The sequence below is a fragment of the Pogona vitticeps genome, chromosome 2 (genome assembly GCF_051106095.1).
Source record: "Pogona vitticeps strain Pit_001003342236 chromosome 2, PviZW2.1, whole genome shotgun sequence".
In the NCBI taxonomy this organism is placed as follows: domain Eukaryota; kingdom Metazoa; phylum Chordata; class Lepidosauria; order Squamata; family Agamidae; genus Pogona; species Pogona vitticeps.
Genome location: NC_135784.1, coordinates 174,938,802 through 174,960,708, shown reverse-complemented (window position 1 = coordinate 174,960,708; position 21,907 = coordinate 174,938,802). Strand labels below are relative to the sequence as shown.

Here is a 21,907-nt window from a genome sequence, read left to right as displayed (position 1 = left end):
TACAAAATCACAATGGATGCCTTCTTCCCGCCAGCCCCCTGCACCTAACACTGCATAATGCCACCACCAACCTCTGAGGCTGCCCCATTTTCACACAGAGAATCGGGGGCAGGCAAGGGCACCCATCGGATCAGATTTTCCACTTTGACATGAGTACTGAATGTGCTTGAGCTTCATGTCCCTTGCTTTCCTGTAGCTTCTGCTGTTGCCAACCCTCATCAAGACTTATGCCATCTATTTGCCCAGTGGAGGCAGTACAATAAACGGGCAAAGGTGTCAGGGATACAGTCAGCTTCTTTGCTAGAGAAGCAACGTGTGCTCTGATCACCACTGCATGCTTCTGCCACACACAGACTCTGCCTACTCTATAGGCAGTCCGTACATAGTAAATGCTCAGTCAACCTGTCCCAGAAATGGATGCATTCTTCCAACTTCAGTGACCAAATTCAATTGCCCTTCACTCCATATCCTTTTATTTAGGAAGCAAGAACTAGCCATTGGGGGCAGGGGTTTTAGTGAGAGGAGACAGAAGGCTTTACACAAACCTGTCCCTTCACTCTTTAAATACTTCCACAAGATGGAAAAACCAAATTCCACATGCCAATTACACAAATAAACAACCACACAATAAAACTACATTTGAAAGCGGTGTGCAACCCCAGCAACACAAATAGATTTGGAGGATCTGACATTTCTTGGTGAGAAGCTATATGGCAGCAACAAGAGCAGGGAAGGCAACCCATGAAGAACTTAAGTGGGAGAGGGTGGTCGGTAGAGGCGCATGAAGGGGAAAAAAATGGTGGTCAGCACCAAAGGAGGTGGTTGGACAGTGCCACCGAAGCAACCAACATGAATCTGACCCAACTCCGGGAGGCAGTGGAAGATAGGAGGGCCTGGCGTGCTCTGGTCCATGGGGTCACGAAGAGTCGGACACGACTAAACGACTACGACCAAAGGAGGCACAGAGATGTCACTCCCTGAGCATTAAAAGCTCCAACAGTCATGGCTGAGCTCTCTGCAGTTTACTTCTCTAACAGACAGAAAATCACTTGATTAAAACACAGAGCTGAAGTTTTTTAGAACAGCAGTACTGCACACAAAATTGCTCACAACTGACCGATTTGCTCATCTACCCGCCTGCAAATCATCATCACGCTGGGCAGCAGCTCCCCTACGAATGCAGCAACAGGCACGCTAGCAATTTTTCCTGCAGGGTGGATCGATGCATCCCACTATGGCCTTGCACAGGGACAGCTGAGTTGTGCATGAAAATCGGCAGCGCACGCCTGTTGGAGTCAGGAGGGCCGTTTCTTGCCTGCCCCTCCTCCCCGCAGACAGTATACCAGCTGCCCTCAGAACTGCTCAACTTTGAGAAATGGTTTTCAGTCATATGCTCATTGCAATATTTGTTCCTTTCAACTGTTTAAGCACTCAGCAGAAACAGATGTGGCAACCAGAAACAGATGTGGCAACTGCAACCACTGACCCTAAGAATCCAAGCTTGCCTCCTGTTAATAGAATTTCAAAATGCAGTTTCAACTCCCTCAGAACAGAAGTTTTGCCTCACACAAACTACTCTTGGCTTGACGGAGCTCTACATGCAGCCATGCAAACAAACAAACAAAACAAAGCATCGGAATTCCAAATCCTTCTACAGTATTAACTATTTTAAATTTCCTTTCTCCATCCCATTGTTCCGGAGTGGGTTCAAAGCATGCACCTCTCACAAACAAGAGAGGACGTAAGTGCAGAGACTCCAGCCAGCATGTCCACTTATGGAGGAATACAGATCATATATGAGTTGGAGAGGGTAGGAGGAAAAGATTGGCTGAAAATCCAATTCCCTAGCATGCTGTGGGACACTGTGTTATTCTTTCATACATGAAGAACTTAGCATATTAAGCCGAGTCAACATATTTCTTACTGATGGCCACCATCAAATCTGATAACAGTCAAGCTTCAGAGTATCATCTTACCTTCCTCTCTTCTTCCTATTCCCAAACATAGCTGCATTTTGAAATATGCATTAACTAGTGATTCAATAAGAAGCAGCTGACACAGAAATGCAAACTGCATATACTTCCACAAACGTTATTATAAATGCTAGACCAATATCCAATAGGAATGTTTTAGGATACCTTTTGTTTCAGTTGAATGAAAGGCTAACTCTACATGGTTAATGAGTTGGTCAACCAACCCAAAAGTTTCACTGATTAAGTTGATGAGAGGTCAATTTTAATTGGGAGAACTGTGAGTTAAAGAAAGCACATCTGTTCTGAGGGCATTTTGGTTCTATCGTGGTACTATACCTCACGTAAAGTCTTCCTCTGCTACCTCATCATGGTATGGCAGTGAAGATCCTCGGGGTATCCACCTAAAGTCATTTCATTTGGTTGCGCTAGAAGGAGAGAACTGACACCAGGGCCCAATCTATATGACTTGATATGACTATTCGCCACTTGGCCCCTCCTCTCTCAGAACTTCCTCTTTACCATTCTAGTCAAGTACTAGAACAGTGGTTCCTATCCTTGGGTAACCCAGGTGCTCTTGGACTGCAAGTCCCAAAAACCCCAGGCAGCAAAGCTATTGGCAAAGGTTTCTGGGAGTTGCAGTCCAAGCACACCTCGGTCATCCAAGGTTGGGAACCACTGCACTAGAACAATTAACGTCACTTTTTTAAAAAAAATAGAGAAACTTTCAGATTTGGTATATGCTTCTGCTCTTTTTTCCCTTCCAGTTCTCCCTTCCTTCCTTTTCTTTTTTTTCCAGCTTGCCTACCAGATTGTTACCTTGCAGGCAAGCACTGTGTGTTGTTTTTCGCTCTCAGTAGACTTCCCAGAAAATACTGGTTGCTTTGTAAATTAAATATACAAACGTTTATTTGACCAGTTACTGTCCTAACCATCTTCAGATAATTAATCATCAGAATTTTAAAAAGAGTTGACAGACTTACCAAGGAAGTGATCCCTTCTCCAGGTTTGTGATGGCTTGATAAGGATGACAAAGTTACTCTTTCTCCTGTCTGACTCCTCCTCTACCTCATATTGCACAAGCAGCATCCAGACAAATGAAACAGCACCAAAGCAGGTACTGAGGCTACAATCCTACACATCAGTGGGCTTCCAGATGTTCTTGCAGTTCAACTCCCAGAAATCCTGGCCAGCAGAGGTGGTGGTGATGGCTTCTGGGAGTTGAAGTCCAAGAACATCTGGAGGCCAAGGTTGGGGACCCTACATGGCTTCGGATGATTCTTCTTTTACCTGGACCTTAACTCCCACTGGGCTCAATGGGGTTTACTTTTCAATATAAATGCACAGAGTTGTACCACAGAGGGAGGACATGGGAGTGTTGGTAGCTTTCCCTCCATGTCTAGGAGTCTCTCTTTTTGGCCACATGAAAAAGATTTGGAACGGCAGTCTTCTGAGAACATCATTTACAGTTTTTGTTTTAAAATGGCCTTTCAGATTTTATTACTATGGTAATATCTTGGGACCTGTTGAATGTCTAAGATGCTGCCGAAGCATGTGCTTTTGTGAAGAAACTTGTGTTTTAACTCCTTGGATGCCAAGAACTATTTTAGCTCCTGTTATGTATGCATTGTGCTGGTAATTATACAGGATTTTGCTTTTGAAAAAAAGATCTGCATGTTGGCTTTCTATTACAGTATGCTTACAATTTTGTTTACCATTTTGTATGATGCCAAGAAGGCCTGTGCTATAAAGTACCTAATAAATCAAAATAAAATAAAATAAAAACATCCTCCTTGAACAGCACTTAGAAACTGTTGCGCCCTCCTTACTATTCCATGATTTGCTGCTGCTACTGCTTTGTACGTTACTTACAGTATGTTGAGTGTTTAACAGTATGGGAATTTTTACTTGATTCTACAGTATTTGCTGTTCCACTGTACCATCAGGTATTAATTTGTTGCATTGAGTCATTTCTGGTATGGACAAATAGCTTAAGAAAGAATACACAAAGACTGATGAAAGCCAGACCAAACTGGGAGGTCTTATAGCCTTCCCAGAAAATGCCCAGGGTCAGTTTCATTCTCAGAGGGCAGCAATCAAGAGCATTTCCCATGGGTTCTTTGGACTTGGAGAGCGCAATAATAATTTTAAAAAAAAAAGGGGGGGGTCCTGTTGCTTTTAAAAGGCTGTCACATTATAGAAGATCAGCTCCAACCTTGTAGATCAACCTAAGCACTGGAAGCTTTGGCACACAAGATTGTTGAACATATAACTGAGCAGGCTGCAACCCTGAGCTTGGCAATCCAACTCCAACTGGAAGTTGACTACCATGTTCTGAACCTCCTCATCCACACTCCTACCCAGCAGTTCCTCAGTAACATTTCTTTACCCTGCCAACCTAGCAGTTTGAAAGCATGCAAATGCAAGTTGATAAATAGGTACCACCATGGTGGGAAGGTAAAGGCGTTCTGTGCCTAGTTGCACTGGCCATGTGACCATGAAAACTGTCTTCGGACAAACGCTGGCTCTATGGCTTGGAAACTGGGATGAGCACCGCGCCCTAGAGTTAGACACGACTGGACTAAATGTCAAGGGGAACCGCCTAGAGTAGTCGCAATGACCAGATAGGCAGGGTATAAATGGAATAAATAAATAAATAAACAAAAATTTACCTTTAACCCACTTCCTTGCACCCCGCCACCATTCAAGATTGCACATGTCCCACAACAAATTACTCTCAATTAGTAGCAGAAAATGGATTGAAGCAATTTTGTTCAACATGGGCAGTGTTCCTGGAGCTTGGCTCCTAGGTTCCACTGTAGTTTGTAGTTCAAAGGCACTGCACTCCGGAGTACAGTATATGATCCTACCCCTATAATCCCACCTCTCTGCAAACCTCAGAGATAAATCACTGTCAGATTCAGAACCACTCACCAAAAACCACAGCAGGAGACAGAACATATGGAAGTTAAGGTTCCATATGCCTCCGCTACACATGTCTAGACATCATTATCATCATCATATTAGAACTGCAGAATTGGAAGGGAACCTATGGGGAATTGAACTTCCAATCTCTGGCTCCGCCGCCAGAGACCTAAACCACTGAGCTATCCAGCAGTTCTACTAAGACTGGAAGTATAAAACTGTCCCCAGGTTAAATTAGGCACCATATATAAAAACCATTCTTTACAGGCTGGTAGTTCACATCTCTCCACCATAAACAGAAGCCCCACAGGTTGGAAAGAAGGTGACATTTTCAATACCTCCTGAATTTCCTTCTCCTTGGTGGAAATTTTCTCAAACAGAAATGTATTCTTCCTTATCCCTTCAGGCCCCTCCTAAACCATTAGAAACATAGCAATCACTACAGTTAATTTCCCCTGGGCCTAATAAATGGCTACCCCCAGGGCTCCACAGTTGTTACCTTCCCCATACAGCGTCAAGGCTGTCACACACAACCTGTGTAAAACACTGCCTGGAGCTACGAAACCGACTCCTGCCTAAAGATGCAGAAATCAATGCCTCTTGCATAGCGGCAGGCCGCCCGCCCACCCCCTGCAACTGCAGCTCCACTCCCTCCTTTTCCAAGCCCAACCAGTGCTGAGTGCTAATTATGAAACCAGGTTCAAAAAGCGCTCCCAAGATCCAAGGGCATCTCAGCACATTTCCATTCAACTCGGGAGAGTAGGAGTCTATTCTGGCTCCTGGCTGACATCAATTCCAGGCCATATAGAAAGAATGGCTGCTAAAGTGAATCTGGCAGGAGATTTATGGCAGCAGTGACACTAGGCTGAGGAAAATCTCATTTCTCTGCAGTAGGGGCTTCTTAACCATTCACTTACTGGGAGGAGAAGTGGGCTGCAGGATCAGTACTAATAATACAGAGCCTGTTACTGAAGGAGTCAATAGGTGTTCTACTACTGAGAGAAATTAATCTTCAGAGCTCAGTTCAGTTGCAGACACACCATTGCCTGGCAGCCCAACCACGGTTAGGAGTACACCTCCAATCCACAGAAGGTGCCAAGCCAGCAACCTTGGTCAGAGACGGATTTGCACACGACAGCTAGAACAGTGATGAGCTAGAATGGCTGTGCAGTTCATCCCTAACTACAGGTCGCTCCAAAATTGAAAGACTGGGGCGGGGGGGAATGCCCAAGTAATGGGAAAACAGGAGAAGAATGCGAGGACCTGCCCTTACTTTTTCACTCTGGTTAGTAGATTAACATCTTGTAGGGAGCAGTTCTGCTTTTATCAAGTCTTAATCATTGGTCTCTACTCTGTCTACTGCTAGAAGGCCAAAGGTTAGGTAGCCTTATGGCCCCAACATTATCCACATTTATCTGGAAAGCCTCAATGGCTGGGAGTACCTTGGAAGCCACAGGACAAGTGCAAAAGCTGGCCTGGTGGAGCAGCGGCTTGTATACCTCTCAGAATTTCCCCTGGCCTCTCCCTTAATTTACCACCACTCCCTGTTTTGATATTTAGACTGTACAGATGCTTGCAGAGTCACAGGCTCCAGCTGCCACTCAGTGACAGAGCCCATGCATCATGAAGAAGGTCTTCAGTCGAACCCCTGCCATCTCCGGCTTGAAACTGGAGGAAAAAACCCTGCTTGGAAACCAGGATAGCTGATGATAGTCAGTGAGTGTGGCTCAGAGACAGGGACCCTGGTGTCCTCTGGATGGATCACCCTTTGATGCCCACATATCAGTCAAATTAGGAATTATGGGATTTGTAGAACCATAAGGTCTGGGGGATATTAGATTGTCTAATACTATGGTGGACAACACTGGCCAGGGAGATCAATGGTTTGACTACAAGTCTGCTATGTTCTTTATGCAACAGCCACTCTGAAATGTGAGAACAAGATATTCCAGAAGATAAAATTTCTCAGAGTTGGATCCAGAACATGGGATCATAGAGATGAAAGAAATACCTCACACTTTTGGAAGAGAATGCTATCTCAGCCCTATCTGTAAACTATAGATTCATACAAAAATCCATTGGTCAGCTCTGTAAAATGAGAAAACCTAAAGCAGATTCTTACCAAACACAAATACGTCAGTAATTCTAAGGCAACTGAGCATCACATTTCCAGAACTTTCATACAGAAATTCTTACATTCATAGGCAAGAAGAGTTAATAACCCCATCTAGCCAAGAGCTGCATTGGCTGGGCTCCCTACCTCACGTACCTGATTTGCTGTTTTACCTAACTAATCAGAAGATAAAGATCCAACTTCATCTATTTAGAGGCTATTTTGGTTTGACCCGCACTGCCTCTGCAGCACTTTCTCCTTTAAAACCTCTTCCTGTTTATCTATGATTACATATAATGCTGAATATATACAGTACAATGGTGCCCCGCATAGCGACGTTAATCCGTTCCAGGAAAAACGTCGCTATGTGGATTCGTCGCTATGCGGGGCAGAAAACCCCATAAGAACGCATTAAAACACGTTTAATGCGTTCTTATGGGGGATAAACTCACCGTTATGCGAAGATCCCTCATGCGGCTGCCATTTTCACGCCCTTGGTAAGCGAGGGCAGGGCACGAAAACAGAGCGGGCGGCCATTTTCTTTACCCGGCGGCCATTTTGGAACCGCCAATCAGCTGTTTTTAAAAATCACTATGCGAAAATCGGTAAGCGAAATGCTTACCGATCGTCGCAAAGCGATTTTTGGCCACTGGAAACATTGGTATGCGATCACATTAGCGATCGCAAAATCCGCATCGCTATACGGATTCATCATTAAACGGTGCGCTTTAACAACATATACATGTGGTTGTGCAGTACCTCCAAAGGAGGAGGGTAACAATGAGTAAGCATGTGTGTGTGGAGTGCACAAAGCCTTCAAAATCAAAAATTCTGACCTTCTCGTCTTCAAACAAGTTAGGTGAAGAAACTGGGAAAGGAGTTCTAAAGATATATGATGGCTATACATGAAATGAAGCTAAAGTGTTTTCTTTTTAAATGAAAATTGAAAGTAGGAGAAGGGAATAGGGTGTTGATTAGGATGGGGCTCATGGGAGCCATTTATCTTAACATAAAAGATATGTAGAAACAGTGTTAAACATAATTCTGTCTTTTACCTGAAGAAAACTGGGAGCATAAAGCAAGACAAACTGTGGAATGAAGCACATTTGTGATATTTCCTGACATAAGTTGCATGAAAAAGCCCACTATCTCAACAGTTACTGTAATAAGAGTATGGGGGAGGGGAGGGGATTTAACAGTAAAAGAAGTATTTACAACCATTGGGTTGCCTGCTTGCCCCCAAAATAGGATATAGCAAGATCTGGGCAGCACGGACTCAGTCGCTGAATTTAAAATGCCTCATGATTACACTCTCATCAAAAGATGTATGGTACAATCAAAGAAAGATCCCACAGTTTCAGATCATAGCCAGGAGAATCACTGCCATTCTCAACGCTTATCTAGTCTTTTAGATTATCTAAAATATTTCACAGCCCTTTTTGTTGTTGTCACACTGACTTACAATCCTCTAAGACTTATTAGATAGATAGCTTTATCACCACACTTTAAATGAGATAGAAAATGGCTTGCCTAACAACCTTGTGAGTTTGTGGCAGATGTGAAGGCTTTTCTCCCGTCTACCACAGTTCACAATTTTTGCCACTGCACCCCTTCAATTTAACAATGCAGGTGAGAAATGAAGTCCTTGCAAATGGAAAGTAGCGATCAGAAAGAACTAGGATACGATGGCATGTTGATCTCTACCATGCACAGACTTCTCTTTCCTGCTGTCAGGAACTATCTATAATAGATACGTGCAAGTCTCCTGGCATGTCTTCCTGAGCTATAGCAGCATTTCAGGTTTCCTAGAGAAGGACAAGCATGCAGTGAAATATAAACATGTTCAATAGTCTGCTGCTTCACAACTGGATGATGAATTTCCTCACCCGTTTTTCAATGGATATTGCAAGGTAAAAGATCTCCTGTATGGAGAATTAGTGCAGGGAAATCGCCCCAGAGGGAGACCACAGCTGCGATACAAGGCTATCTGCAAGCGGGATCTGAAAGCGTTAGGAATAGACCTCAACAGATGGGAAACCCTGACATCAGAGCGTTCAGCCTGGAGGTAGGCGTTGCATCACGGCCTCTCCCAATTTGAAGAGACCCTTGTCCAGCAGGCCAAGGCAAAGAGGCAGTCACGAAAGCAGGAAAAACAGGGAGCTGGACAGGGGACAGATTGTATTTGTCTTCAGTGTGGAAGGGATTGTCACTCTCAAATTGGCCTTCTCAGCCACACTAGATGCCTAACACATGGGTGGGTATGAACACACACCACAGCACACTTCACCACTGCAACCCAGTCCAGAATTTACCCTACCATGTGGAGGCAACTACCTCAAGAGATGGGTTCCGGGTGTCAAAAAACGCTGAATGGGGACAGATTTGACTCTTGGGGCACCACTCATCTCTTCTACTCAAGTCCCACCAAAGTGAATACAAAGAATACAAAAATTCATGGTCATTTAATCAAACTGTGAGATGAGAGACTACAAAAAGACATATGAAGCAATTTCTCTTTTTAAATAGCATACAACTAAACTGAAATTCACTACGAGAAGATGTAGTGATGGCCACCAAGCAGGGCAGCTTTAATAAGGGACTGAACAACTGCATGGGAGACAAAACCGCTAGTCAGGAGAAGTTTGCCTCTCAACATCTGTTGCCGTGGGACATGAGAGGGAGGGTGCTATATCCCTCCTTCTCTGTCGCTTGCAGGCGTCCTATAAGCATCTTGTTGACCACTGTAGAAAGTCAATCAGCTTTTGGTCTGGTCTGGCTTGATTCTTGTTATGCTGTTCTGCAATAGCAAGGGATGCTCCATGTGAATTGGTGGAGCTGGACAACAACATTCATATTTTGGGATCCAGGTACAAAAAGGGATATCGGGCTGGCCGTGACCCAACACTTTCTTTGCAGGACAGAAGCAAAAGAACGAGGATAAAGATCCAAACCTGTCCTGGACATGCCAACAGAAAAACAGAACAGAAACACTATAAAAGCCAGGTGCAGCATGCAGGTGCCCCACCAGAAATGCTGTTGCAGAAAGGGCCTCAATGCAGCCATCTGTTCTGAGGACTAGGATCTCAGCTGTCCAGCCAGACATGCTGGCTCCTAGCCCAACCCATCAGAGCACATACAGCTCTGCCAAAGCCAGAAATGAGGTCGTCATACACTGCAAAGCCACAGCTGCTCCACAGCCCCAGGAGTTAGGATTCTCATCATCTGGGGCATAGCCTTGGGCCAGAGCACTCAGGAGGGAGTGGGTGGAAAAATTAAAGAGGGCCTGTGGAGATAATTACTGGCCCCATTTAGCTAAGCACAGCAGCCACAGGGCCCCTAGCATGCTAGGAGGTATTGACATCCCTCTGGCCAGATAAATACACCGACTGAGGAGACAGAGACCACACGTTTCAGCTACGGCAAATGCACTTTGTGTGTCTCCGGTACACCCTGCCTCTGCACTGCTGTGCCAAACTTTATCTGACCCACATACTGCCACGCAGATTTTAGGAAATGAGCTCTAAAAAAGGAAAGTGGACCAGTGGTGTCAGACGCAGCTGGTGCTGCGCCCAGATTTAAACGAAGAAGAATGGGAAGGGAGATGTTCTTATAGGCATAGCATCAGACACAACGGCAGGACTGTGCAGTTCAATTAACCTTGAAAGTATTGTTGCCAAAGAACTTTGGCAGTGTCAGAGAAGTACTAGGTGGGGGAGAATTCAATTTCAAAGCCTCTCCCCTCCACACAGTTTACAATCACCTTCGTCTCTGAAGCTGTAAGACCACTGATGCATCTCAATTCTTTCCTGCTTTAACTAACCTACTTGTCCTCCAGCTTTAAACTATGTTGGTTACTGACAAGTGTTCAGAAGATGCAGCTGGCACAAGACTTGGCAGCCTGCCTCTTAAAGTGGGCAAATCAGTTACTAGGAACAGGAGTATGCTATATCACTGGTATAGTGGTTCCCAACCTTGGGTCTCCAGCTGTTTTTGGACTACAGCTCCCACAAATCCAAGCCAACACAGTTAGTTTTACTCCAAGAACATCTAGGGAGTCAGTTTTGGGAACCACTGCACTAGTGTACTGTATTATAACAGGCAGGCCTGGATTCTTTTGTGGCTTTTCAGGCATAACTCAACACAACAGATTACAAAATTGTCCTTCTTCTCTAACAAAGTGTGGGAACACAACTCCCATCTCCACCAGCAGCACAGCTAATGATGGTGCTCGCTGAAGAAGATAGGAGTTGTCAACCAACACTTCTGGAGAACACAAGTTTGGAAAAAGGTTATTAACCCTGAAAAATGTATGTCTTACTTCTCTGTCATTGTGGCTTTAAACCTTAACAATAAGCTTCTTCAAACTGTCTGGTGCAAGTAGACAGAGAAGGGTCTTTTCTGGACAGGCTCAAAAGTCCTATTTTCTTCAGCAATTTCCCCAAAGCTCAAAGAAACAGCATTACAGTGGTGCCTCGCTTAACGATGATAATCCGTTCCAGGAAAATCGCTGTTAAGTGAAAATGTCGTAAAGCGAAATTAAAAAACCAAATGAAATGCACTGAAAACCGTTCAATGTGTTCCAATGGGCTAAAAACTCACCGTCCAGCGAAGATCCTCTATACATTGGCCATTTTCAGTGCCTATATAGCAAGGAATCCGTCCCTAAGCACAGCGGGGAGCCATTTTAAGCACCTGGTGGCCATTTTGAAAACCCGATGATCAGCTGTTTTTGATCATCGTAAAGCGAAAATTGGTTCCCGAAGCAGGGAACTGATCATTGCTAAGATAAATCCCCCCATTTAGACCATCGTTTTGCGATTGCAATTGCGATCACAAAAACATTGTCGTAAAGCAGATTCGTCGTAATGCGGGACAATCGTTAAGTGGGGCACGACTGCATTTAATGTTCAGCTAAAATGAGAAGACCAAACAAGAGAAATGAAGGTCAAATATATATAAACTGGTCAAACAGATCAATACTCTGATACTTGGTTTTCATCTCTCACACCTACAGGAGGGCCCCCACTCTACCCCAACTCTGGCTGAGTCAGTATATTACTCTGGGAACAAGGGAGCAGTAATTGAGTTCCAAAGATAACTCCAGCTTGTCTTGAATGACCGAGGTGCCATCTTCTCCTGCCATTGACTGGGCACCAATTTTTGGATATTAGTGAAATTATCATTTTCTCTAGTGAAATTCACCACCCCAGGTGCATGTTCTTAGGGAATACTGATTATTAGAAAGAGACTTGGGTAAGAAACCAGAACAATGGAAAAATAATGACAGATTTTTTTTCAATTGATATCCCAAAGAAGAAACCTCTAGCCAGGCTGCACATGACATACAGCTAAACAGCACTTTGCTACAGGGGTAAAAGATGGCTCTCAGCAGTACTTGAAATCATTGCCTGAAGCTGGCACTGCCACTTCACTTTTCCTCCTGAAAGGCTGCCTTGGCTGAAATGGTCAAAACTATTCAAAAGGCAGAAGTAAAAATTTTTAAACTAGCCAGTATAATCCTGGAAAGAAACTTCATCACATGACTGTGCTCATACTATCGCTTTCCTACAGGTTTATCACTTTAACATAACATGGGGCTCTCCAGGCACATTAACAACAGTGGAAGCAGAACAACAAAAGAATTCGCTCATTGCAGATACTTCCCACTACCCACACATTGAGCTCCTTTTTTTGTTGTTAAATGTCATGGAAGAGGAAAAACCAGTGGCAGGAACAGAGTGCCCCCACCAGCTTTTAATTGCCAGAGCACAGAGCTTCCCAGGGCTTTATGGTAAGGCCAGCTCTGAAGGCCAACTCTGCTAGTTGATGTGAAATTCAGCTAACAACAAGGGCTGCAACACAACGAAATCAAAGCACCCTGGGGGAGCCACCAACACTGACTGATTCAAGCAGGGTAAGGGAACTGGCAGCTTTCCAGATGTGGCTGGGCTAGAATCTCCACGATCTTTCACCATTGGCTCTACTGGGCTCTAGCTGATGGGACTTAAAAGCCAAAAATGACTGGAGGTCCAACTGTTCCCCAGTCTTGGATTCAAGGAACAAAACAGATGCTCTTGAGTAGATTAAGGAAAAGTAACAGGTGGCTTAAGGACTTTCCATCTGGCTCTCAGCATAGCCCCCATATCCACAGCTCCCCTTCCAGGTTTCACAGCCAACATACAAGCCAATTTGGCTCCATCAGGTAGTTCCTCTAGCACGAACAGCAGTAGATGATTTGGCAGAATCCCTTCCCTTAACATGCGCATTGACTGCTTCCTTTCAGATACAGGCAAAAAAAAAAAAAAAAAAAAAAAAAAAAAACCTCTAACATTCTCCTGGGCACATATTAGCAGTTTTGGCAAAGCCTTATGATGCACCTGAGCCCCTCAGTCCCCATTGGTCTGTATCCTGGCTTGTGCAGGGTGGATGTGGGGGGTCAGTTTTCCTCAAGCCTGGTATGTGACTGGATAGCTAAGGTAGGGTTTAAAAGCCCCTTGACTGAATGATCACAGGCAGACCTGCACTTGCTTGCAATGAAATAAGCTCTTTCTTATAAATTATTTTGCCACAGATTAAACATCATCTTCTCTACTCTCCAGAGACAGAAGCCGTTGGATCAACGATCCTCATCAGACACCACAGTCTCCAAGGAATTTCTGCAAGGAAATACGAGATGCACAAATCTACAAGCGACAACCCAGAAGTAATTAAATTTCACTAATTAAGGGGTAGGAGAGGATACTGCAGATGGGTTGATAATGCTGAAGTTATGGCAGGGTACAAAGACACACATACGTGCATGAAACCTGTGTGGCCTCCCTGGAGGGAATAATCAAAACATCGGTTTGATTACTTCTCTTAGCAGCAAACAGCTACAGTCCTACCTCAGACATAACAAGCATTCTAATAGCCTCTTAGCCTTGGCCTCACTTAACCAGACAAGGAAGTGACATTGAACTGAACACTGCAAAAAAGTTCATGGTAAATGTGAACAGCGCTAGCTCTCTGGCCCTGATATTTAAGATTTCCCTAAGGCACCAGAGCTACAGAAGAAATAAGACCAGCCATAAATGCACGCTACTTTGATAGCACAGAAAGCAAGCCTAGCCAGAATGCAGTGTAGATTCACAGCTCCGCCACATGGTCAGATGTGGCTATTACAGCAGATGCTATTCCAAGAACAATACAATACTGAGAAACCAAGAGCTTCGGGTTGATTGTTAGATTCAGAGCATTAGCATTAAGGTAAGCATAACAAGTAAGCCTGGAAGCCCCTGCACATGCAGTAATAAGGGGGAGATTCTACTTACCTAGAATAGGGGTCTTCAAAATACAGTCAGTGGGCCACATCCGGCCAACCAGGACTTTTTATCCAGCCTGTCCATGCACGTGGGCATGCACATGGGCGGGCAGCTGTGCATGTGGGTGGGTGGGAGTACAGGCATGCATGCGGGAGTGTGCACGCACGTGCATACATGTGCATTCCTTCAGCCCTCGAAAATATCACAAATATATTATGTGGCCCTCCGTGTGAAAAGTTTGGAGACCTCTGGCCTAGAATGTGGAATGTGTGGCTGCCTGCATATTACTGGATTGCAAATTCCATCATCCCTCACTCCTGACTATGCTATGCTGATGGAAGGTAAGACACAACAGCATCTCTGTTATGTGATATATGCTGTACGAGACAGGCCTACTGATCCCATGATCTAAAGTACATCAGTGGTTCCTAACGTTGTGTCCCCAGATGTTCACAGACTACAACTCCCAGAAATCTTGGCCAGCACAATGAGTGGTGAAGGCTTCTGAGAGTTTTACTCCAAAAATTGACTATCCTTTCTGTGAATTGACTATGCCTTATTGACTATGCCAATTTACCGAAAGCTGGAACCCTTTATTAAAATATGCCAATAAAATAAATGACGAGACACATAGTTTAGAAAACAATTTGGAGCATTTAGATTGTTGGTCGATATTTCTTAAGGTGAAATGGGGAATGGTGTAAATGTGACTTTGTGAAATGTGGGAAATAGCAAATGGTCAACAGTTAAATTACATAATAAGTAAGACGATAGATTACTATGTTAAGCCTTGCATTTATTATTTGTAACATGATGGATTGTCATGATTTTAAAATAAATTTTAAAAATTAAAAAAAGTTTCAGTCCAAGAACATCTGGGGACCCAAGGTTGGGAATATGGATCTACATCAAACAAGAAAAGAGAAGCTACCACAGAATCTTCTCTGCCCAAAATGTTGTCTTAGGGGAAGGAAGGACTGATTAGAAAATAATTCATCTTTTTAATATGAGCACCAAGTACAAAAGAACTGGCTCACAGTAAGAAGTCACATGAGAAGCTTGATGTATGTCCATGTTGACATTTCTATGGCCACTCTGTGTATCAGGAAGCACAAACTACATACTCATGACCAGTGAGAATCCTGCTTGGCTTCCTAACAGCCAAAGGATTCTCAACATTCATCTGGTGTTCGACATCAAATTTCAATTCTATCCACACAGTCTGAAGGAATTAGAAACTTGCTCCCCACCCCACCCCTTTGTCTGGTTAAACACAGGCAAGCCAGAAAACCTTAGATTCACTGAATGCCAAGCTCTGCACTGAATACCAACTGCTGTTCTTATAGAGCGCTACAAAGGACAAGCCCATATTGCTAGTGTAACACAATTCCAGGGATTTGTACATGGGCAGTTCCCTAGCTACAGGCAAGGTCAGGAGCCAACACTTTCATGAGCTGTGGCAGCCAGACATTGCTTTCCTTGCTACCCTGGGCATTTAAAAGTAGCTATTGCAATAACTAAGGAAGACAGCAAGTATTGAAGGAGAGACAAAATTCTGACAGGCTGTCGGATTGTTTATTGCCCAGAGTGAAATAAGGAGTGGGAGCCACACAGAAAAGATGTTGAAAAGTGCATACTAAAGCCATTTCACCCTGTGGAGAGGACCTTAGTCAGCTTCCGCTAATTTGGTACCTTCCAAAACTTTTGGACTGTTAACTCCTATCAACCCCAACTGTTGGTCATACGTATGAGAATTACAGTTTACAGAATCAGTAAGCCATCAAATTGTGTCACTTTAAGAGATCCCAATGTAATCTATAAGCAAACTTTATTGTACAAAGCTCTTGGTGGAAGTGAATGAACATTAAGCAGCAACTGGGATGCCCAGAAATGACCGTTAACTGCCTTGAACTTTTGTAGAGAAATTAAAAATAACTGGGACTGGCAGAATTTCAAGCATGCAAGAAGTCAATAACTACAGGAAAGCACTCAGGTAGAGATGCAGAAAAATCAGTGGCCCAGGAAGAGAAGAGTAACAAGGTTATCAGAAACCTTTTGTCAAGCAGCAACACACAAAGGACATTCCCTTGGTCTAGAAGACTACGGCTCCTCACAAGAAACATCCAACTCAATGCAGAAGGAATAAAGTGTGTCATATTCTATTATTTTTCTCTCTGCTACCATAGTGCTTCAAAGATGTTAAACACCCTGAATCTTTAAGTCATTTCATTGACTGCCAGATGGGACCCAATTAAAAATATAGAGAGAGACTACAAATTGGAGAGAACAACACACAATAGTGAGAATCCAACTTTGCACTTTTATTTCATTTTAAACATTTAATCTCCTTCCTCCCACAGCAAGGCTTGTTGTACATCTACAAGTCACTCATTCCTACTCCCACTGGTCCTGAAAGAAACAGACCATGGCACTGCTGGCCAAAAAGCCTGCGTTCACAAGCAACATGCTGTTATCTGTGTCTTACAATAGGCAAAACTAAGCAGGGCTTAACATCCCACACATGGCATTATATCCTGCTTTAAAAGGCTAACACTTAACACCATGAAGAATCATGTGATCTCTGATCTGAAACAGACGTATGTGTTGTTTTGGGGTGTGTGTGTGCGGATTTCAATAATCTACCCCTGGCTGCTTTTTTCCTACTACTGTATCTCCCAACTGCTATCTGTGGGAAACAGCAAATTCAGAGGCTGGTTTCAGTCAGAAAATGGTGTGCAGAAAAGGAGGAATAAATCTTTCCTTCTCCTGTACTACAGATCCCATCACAAGTGAAGGGCTGTGCAGGTGGAAGGAGTGCCAAAGAGAAGAGGAGGGAGGAAAGGAGACGGAAGACGGAACCCAACCACAGGATTCAATGACATCTTTATTATTACTCCTGGTCTGAACCTATATTTAATCTGTGTATCAGTTACGCCTCATAGTCTAGAACTGTCCATTCTCCTCACTTGGCAATTTTGTAATAACCCAATTTCCTGACATTCTGCTTATCTTTTAAAAGTATGTCTCCCAGAGGGTAATTAACAAGCATTACCCTCTCCCCCTTTCCTCTCAATCTTCACCGCTTTCTTTTAAACCACAATGATACCAGGAGAGATCTCAGTTCAGCCTTTCAACATATAAGACCTTCCAGAAAGACCTCTTATCAGTTTAAGCTTGATTCTAAGAAAAGAAACGTGTTGAATCAGACAACGGATCCCAATTATCCTACAGCATTAGATGGTTTCGAGAATCTTCCCAACCATGGGTTCCCTCCTCCTGTTTGGTCCAGGAGCTGATCTTCAAAAACTCATTGCCTCAGCGTATGGAGGTGCCATTTATTTATCCTGCTTTGTAAATGCTAACAAACAAATTTACGGAGGGCTGACATATTTCTCTTCCAACCATATTCGATCAGCTTTATATCTGGAAAAATGAACCAACTGCTAGAAAAGAGAAAAACAAATGCAAGAAGCCCAAATGCATGGAGTCAACTGTAACACATAGTAAAGCTCATTTATATTCTCTGCAGGAACTTTGAAGCTTTACCTTGGCTTTTGTTATTTAATGCTCCTTTGCCTTTCCTTCAGCCCAGGTCAAGCCAAACACAGTGGTGCCTCGCATTACGATGTTAATTCGTTCCAGCAAAATCACTGTAGAACAAAAACGTCGTAAAGCGAAAATAAAAAAGCCATTGAAACGCATTAAAACCTGGTTAATGTGTTCCAATCGGCTAAGAACTCACTGTCCAGCGAAGATCCTCCATAGGGGTGGCCATTTTCGGGTGCCTGTGCAGCGGAAAATGGCTCCTAAACACAGCGGGGAGCCATTTTGAGCATCTGGCGGCCATTTTGAAAACCCGACAATCAGCTGTTTTGATCGTCGAGAAGCGAAAATCGGTTCCCGAAACAGGGAACCAATCATCGCGCAGAGAAATTCCCCCATTGCAAAAGCCTCGTCGTAATGCGGATTTGTTGTTAAACGAAGCACCCGTCTTGCGAGGCACCACTGTATAGTTACCTCATTTACTGTGGCTTTTTTCTCAGCTTTTGGTGGGATAGAATCAGGCAGAGATGTTTTCATCATCTTTTTTAGCAATCTCTCCCTGTTATCCTCAGCTACAGATTTGGAAGAAAAGCTGGGGGGGATTGGAAACATGCTATCCTCCTTCCAGGAGGTGGAGGGAGGCTCCTGCATCTGCTCTTTGGCTGTGGAACTCTGAAATATAATGCCTTAAACCTGCACAATTCCTGTTTCTCTATTTCACAGGAAAAGGCTGGAAAGGTGAATCCTGCTCAGTGGCAGGAATCAAGAACCCATTGCCAGGCGGCATCTGAAACTAATGTATTCCTTGCCCCTCACTCCTGCAAGTGAGACATCCAAGACAGGGAAAAATGTGCAGATGTTATTCTGCTGTGTAGTTCAAAGCTTGGGTCCAACATACTCCATGTATCTCTTACCTGCAAGAAAGGAAAGCTGGAAGGAGCTCTCCCTTGCAAATACAGGACAGCAATACCTGGAAGCTATACAATCCTGATCTCCCTTTTCCAGCAGAAGAGAGAGGCAAAGACGAAAGATCCTACAGCTACTGATCAGTGGTGATAGTCTGAGCCCCAACGCGAAACATCACTTAAAATCTGCAGGCTCCCTTCCTATTTTTCCATTGAAAGAATCAGGACTACTACTTTGCTATTCAGTGCAGGCATCTGCACTGGTGAGGGGTGGGAAAGGGGGAGAATAATTTGCAACCACAATTGTTGGCATCACTAGCAACATCATCGAAGAATTACAGAAAAACTGGCCACATCTTCAACTAGTCAATTTTCCTGGAGCCCATCTATTCTGTGAATGAGAACATATCACCACTCATAGTGCTTCGCAGGCAACATCTGATATATTATAGCAATCCTTATGCTGTTAGATATCATAGTGATCTTTATTTTAAAATAGGGATTGTTGAAACCTAACCTATGATATTTCCTGATCACCCAAGGCATTTGATGTAAGAATAATATAATAAAGCTGTAATACTTCTTTTAAGGAAGGGGTGAGAGTTGTAGAAAAAGAGGAACTGGCAAGGAATCCTCTAAAATTGTCTTCAAAATATATTTATGAAGAGACAGGTTTTTGGTAGTGGAAATCACATTGCTTACTTAGAGCCTGCTACAGGAAAGACTCTCTATTTATACAGACTATAACATAGCAAAGATATCCTTAGATTGGTAATAATATCTAATGAAAACATTAAATTTTTCTTATATGTTTGTTTGTTGCTCAGACTTGATGAACAAGCCTCAAGTTTATTTTCCAAAGAGGTTTACAGTGCAATTCTCTCCATGCTTACTTAGAAGTAAGCCTCTCTTGTAAATTTGCTTCCACAAGAAGAACCTTGCAAGGCCTGGGAATTTTGTCCTACAGAAATTGAGCAAGACTTTTAACACATTTCCAACAAAGACAAAACTTCAATCCTGATTTGATAGTTCTGCTGCCAGAGAACAGAACACTTGAAACATGGAGGCACAACATAATATCAGGCAATAAACATACACTAGGGTCTAAAGTGTTCTCTTTGGCTGCCATGCAAATGACTGAGGAACTCCAAGAACGCTGAATAATTATAAATTTTGAGAGATTCTCTTTGCTTATTGTTGTGGCAGCCTATACTAAACCAGGAATAAGATCACGCGATCTTGAAGATTCCTTTTAATTCTGCGAACTTGTCCTGTCTACAGATGTCATAAACAACCTTGCAGTCTATAACCAATAACACCGGTCTAATACCTCAGTGATTGTCAGAGTCTAAAAATCTAAGTGCGATGTTGAATGCACCTGGTATATTTCTCCTGCAGCGGAAAGAGGAAACCTCATTAAGTATTAACCCCACATACCAGGAGTGACAAAATGTGACACTGGGGTTGCATATTTTTCCCAGTTTTCCCCCAGTCTTCTTTCCCCCTTTTTAAAAAAAGTGAAGTACCACTCCTGGAAGTTTGCAGAAGTGAAGAATCACCTAAATATGTCACACAGCTCCCTGTATTGTTTAGTAGCTAAAACTACTCATATTTCAAAACTAGAAGAGGATTTTCAGCCACTTCTAGTTTTTTGGCCCTTGTGGCAGTCTGTATCACCTTTCAACAGCTGGGGCAGAAGACCAGCTTCTCGACTCTCTGAACTCCTGCCCTATGTAGACCATGCAAATATCGCTTAGGAAAGAGGAGGAATGCCCTGGGAGCTCTGACAGGATTTAAAAAAAAAAACAGATTTAATTCACAATTTAAATCACTGTAGGGAGAATAAAAATCAATGATTTTAATTGATTTTTTTTATTTACACAGGATTTTAAAAAATTATTTTAAACTTAAACAAATTCTTGATTTTCACCCACTCTGCAGTGATTTAAACCCATCTGATTTAAGTCAGATCCATTTTAAGACAGACAAAAACGTTGCAGCCATTTACAGACTGTTACTTTTTCAAATGTGAGCTTTCCTAGATCATGTCCAGTTCCTCAGACTTACTCCCCCAAAGCTCACCTGAAAACCTAAGTGTGTATGTGGGTCCGCAACAGAAAGTACCCAACAGCAACATCACTGACTCTCTCTCTCACACACACACACAGAGAGAGAGAGAGAGAGAGAGAGAGAGAGAGAGAGAGCGCTACTGTAGGAGGTAATAGGCCTTTCGCAAGTTGGGCTCGCTTGGCTTTCGTTGTTCAGGAAAGCTGCATTTTCAGTCCCGGGGAGTGGGGGGAGAGGCACCCTCCGTCTGCCGCGCTCACCCGCCGCCCCTTCAGCCACTCTCCCAACGCTTGCCTCCGAAGCCCTTCCCCGACCTCCTCCAGCCAAGCGCCCCCGCCCAGGCTCCTCCTCTCACCTTGATGAACTCCTCCGTCCCGCTCTCCTCCTGCTCGAAGCGGCGCACGACGGGGCTCGGGTACACGGACACGGAGCCCGAGGAGCTCGCTTTGCCCCCCGAGGACACCGCGCGGACCCCGAGCCGCGATAACCCCAGCAACCTCTGCCGGCTCGCCAGCCTCCTCAAGGCCGCCATGATCAACAAGGAAACCGGAAGCGGAAGCGGGTGATTCCGGACCCCGGAAGTATGGAGGGCGGGAAACATTTCACGCGCTTCTCTCCCTCTCTGTCCGCTGGTGGTGTGGCGCCAGAAGTTGCACGCTGGGGTCAGGAGTGACTGTCTGCGAGAGGCTCTTCTTGTTTCGACAGGGCAGCAAAATGTTTCCTTACCATAAGTCAAGGTCTCAAGGTTTGACACTTAAGGCAATCAATCAACCAATCCATCCCCCAAGTGCTTCTTCCCTGATAAAACATCGCCCTTTTCAAATAAGTAATTAAAATGTGCTGCGTTTTATGCCACTTAAAAGGTGGCTTCCCTAATTTTCATAATGATAAAGCTGACCTTGCTTACTGTCACCTGTTGCTTCAATGGTCCATAACAAAGACAATGGTGGAGGTATTTCTGGCACTTCTTAAAAAGGATTAATTCAATTCTAAAAAGGGCAAATACATTTCAACCCACACCACCAATGTGTGCATCACTACCATCAAATCGGAGCCAACTAACAATGGCCCTTAAAAGGCTTT

At 43.8% G+C, this 21,907-nt stretch overlaps 1 protein-coding gene across 1 annotated transcript in view; it reads right to left on the bottom strand.

Annotated features, from left to right (window-relative positions):
- Positions 1 to 21,390, bottom strand: part of NDUFB11 (NADH:ubiquinone oxidoreductase subunit B11) — a 50,447-nt gene extending 29,057 nt beyond the window's left edge. The window contains exon 1 of the mRNA XM_020797674.3: positions 21,180 to 21,390. Within this exon, the coding sequence (XP_020653333.1) occupies positions 21,180 to 21,356 (177 nt within the window). The 5' untranslated portion in view covers positions 21,357 to 21,390. The remainder of the gene's footprint in view (positions 1 to 21,179) is intronic.
- Positions 21,391 to 21,907: the final 517 nt, after the last annotated feature.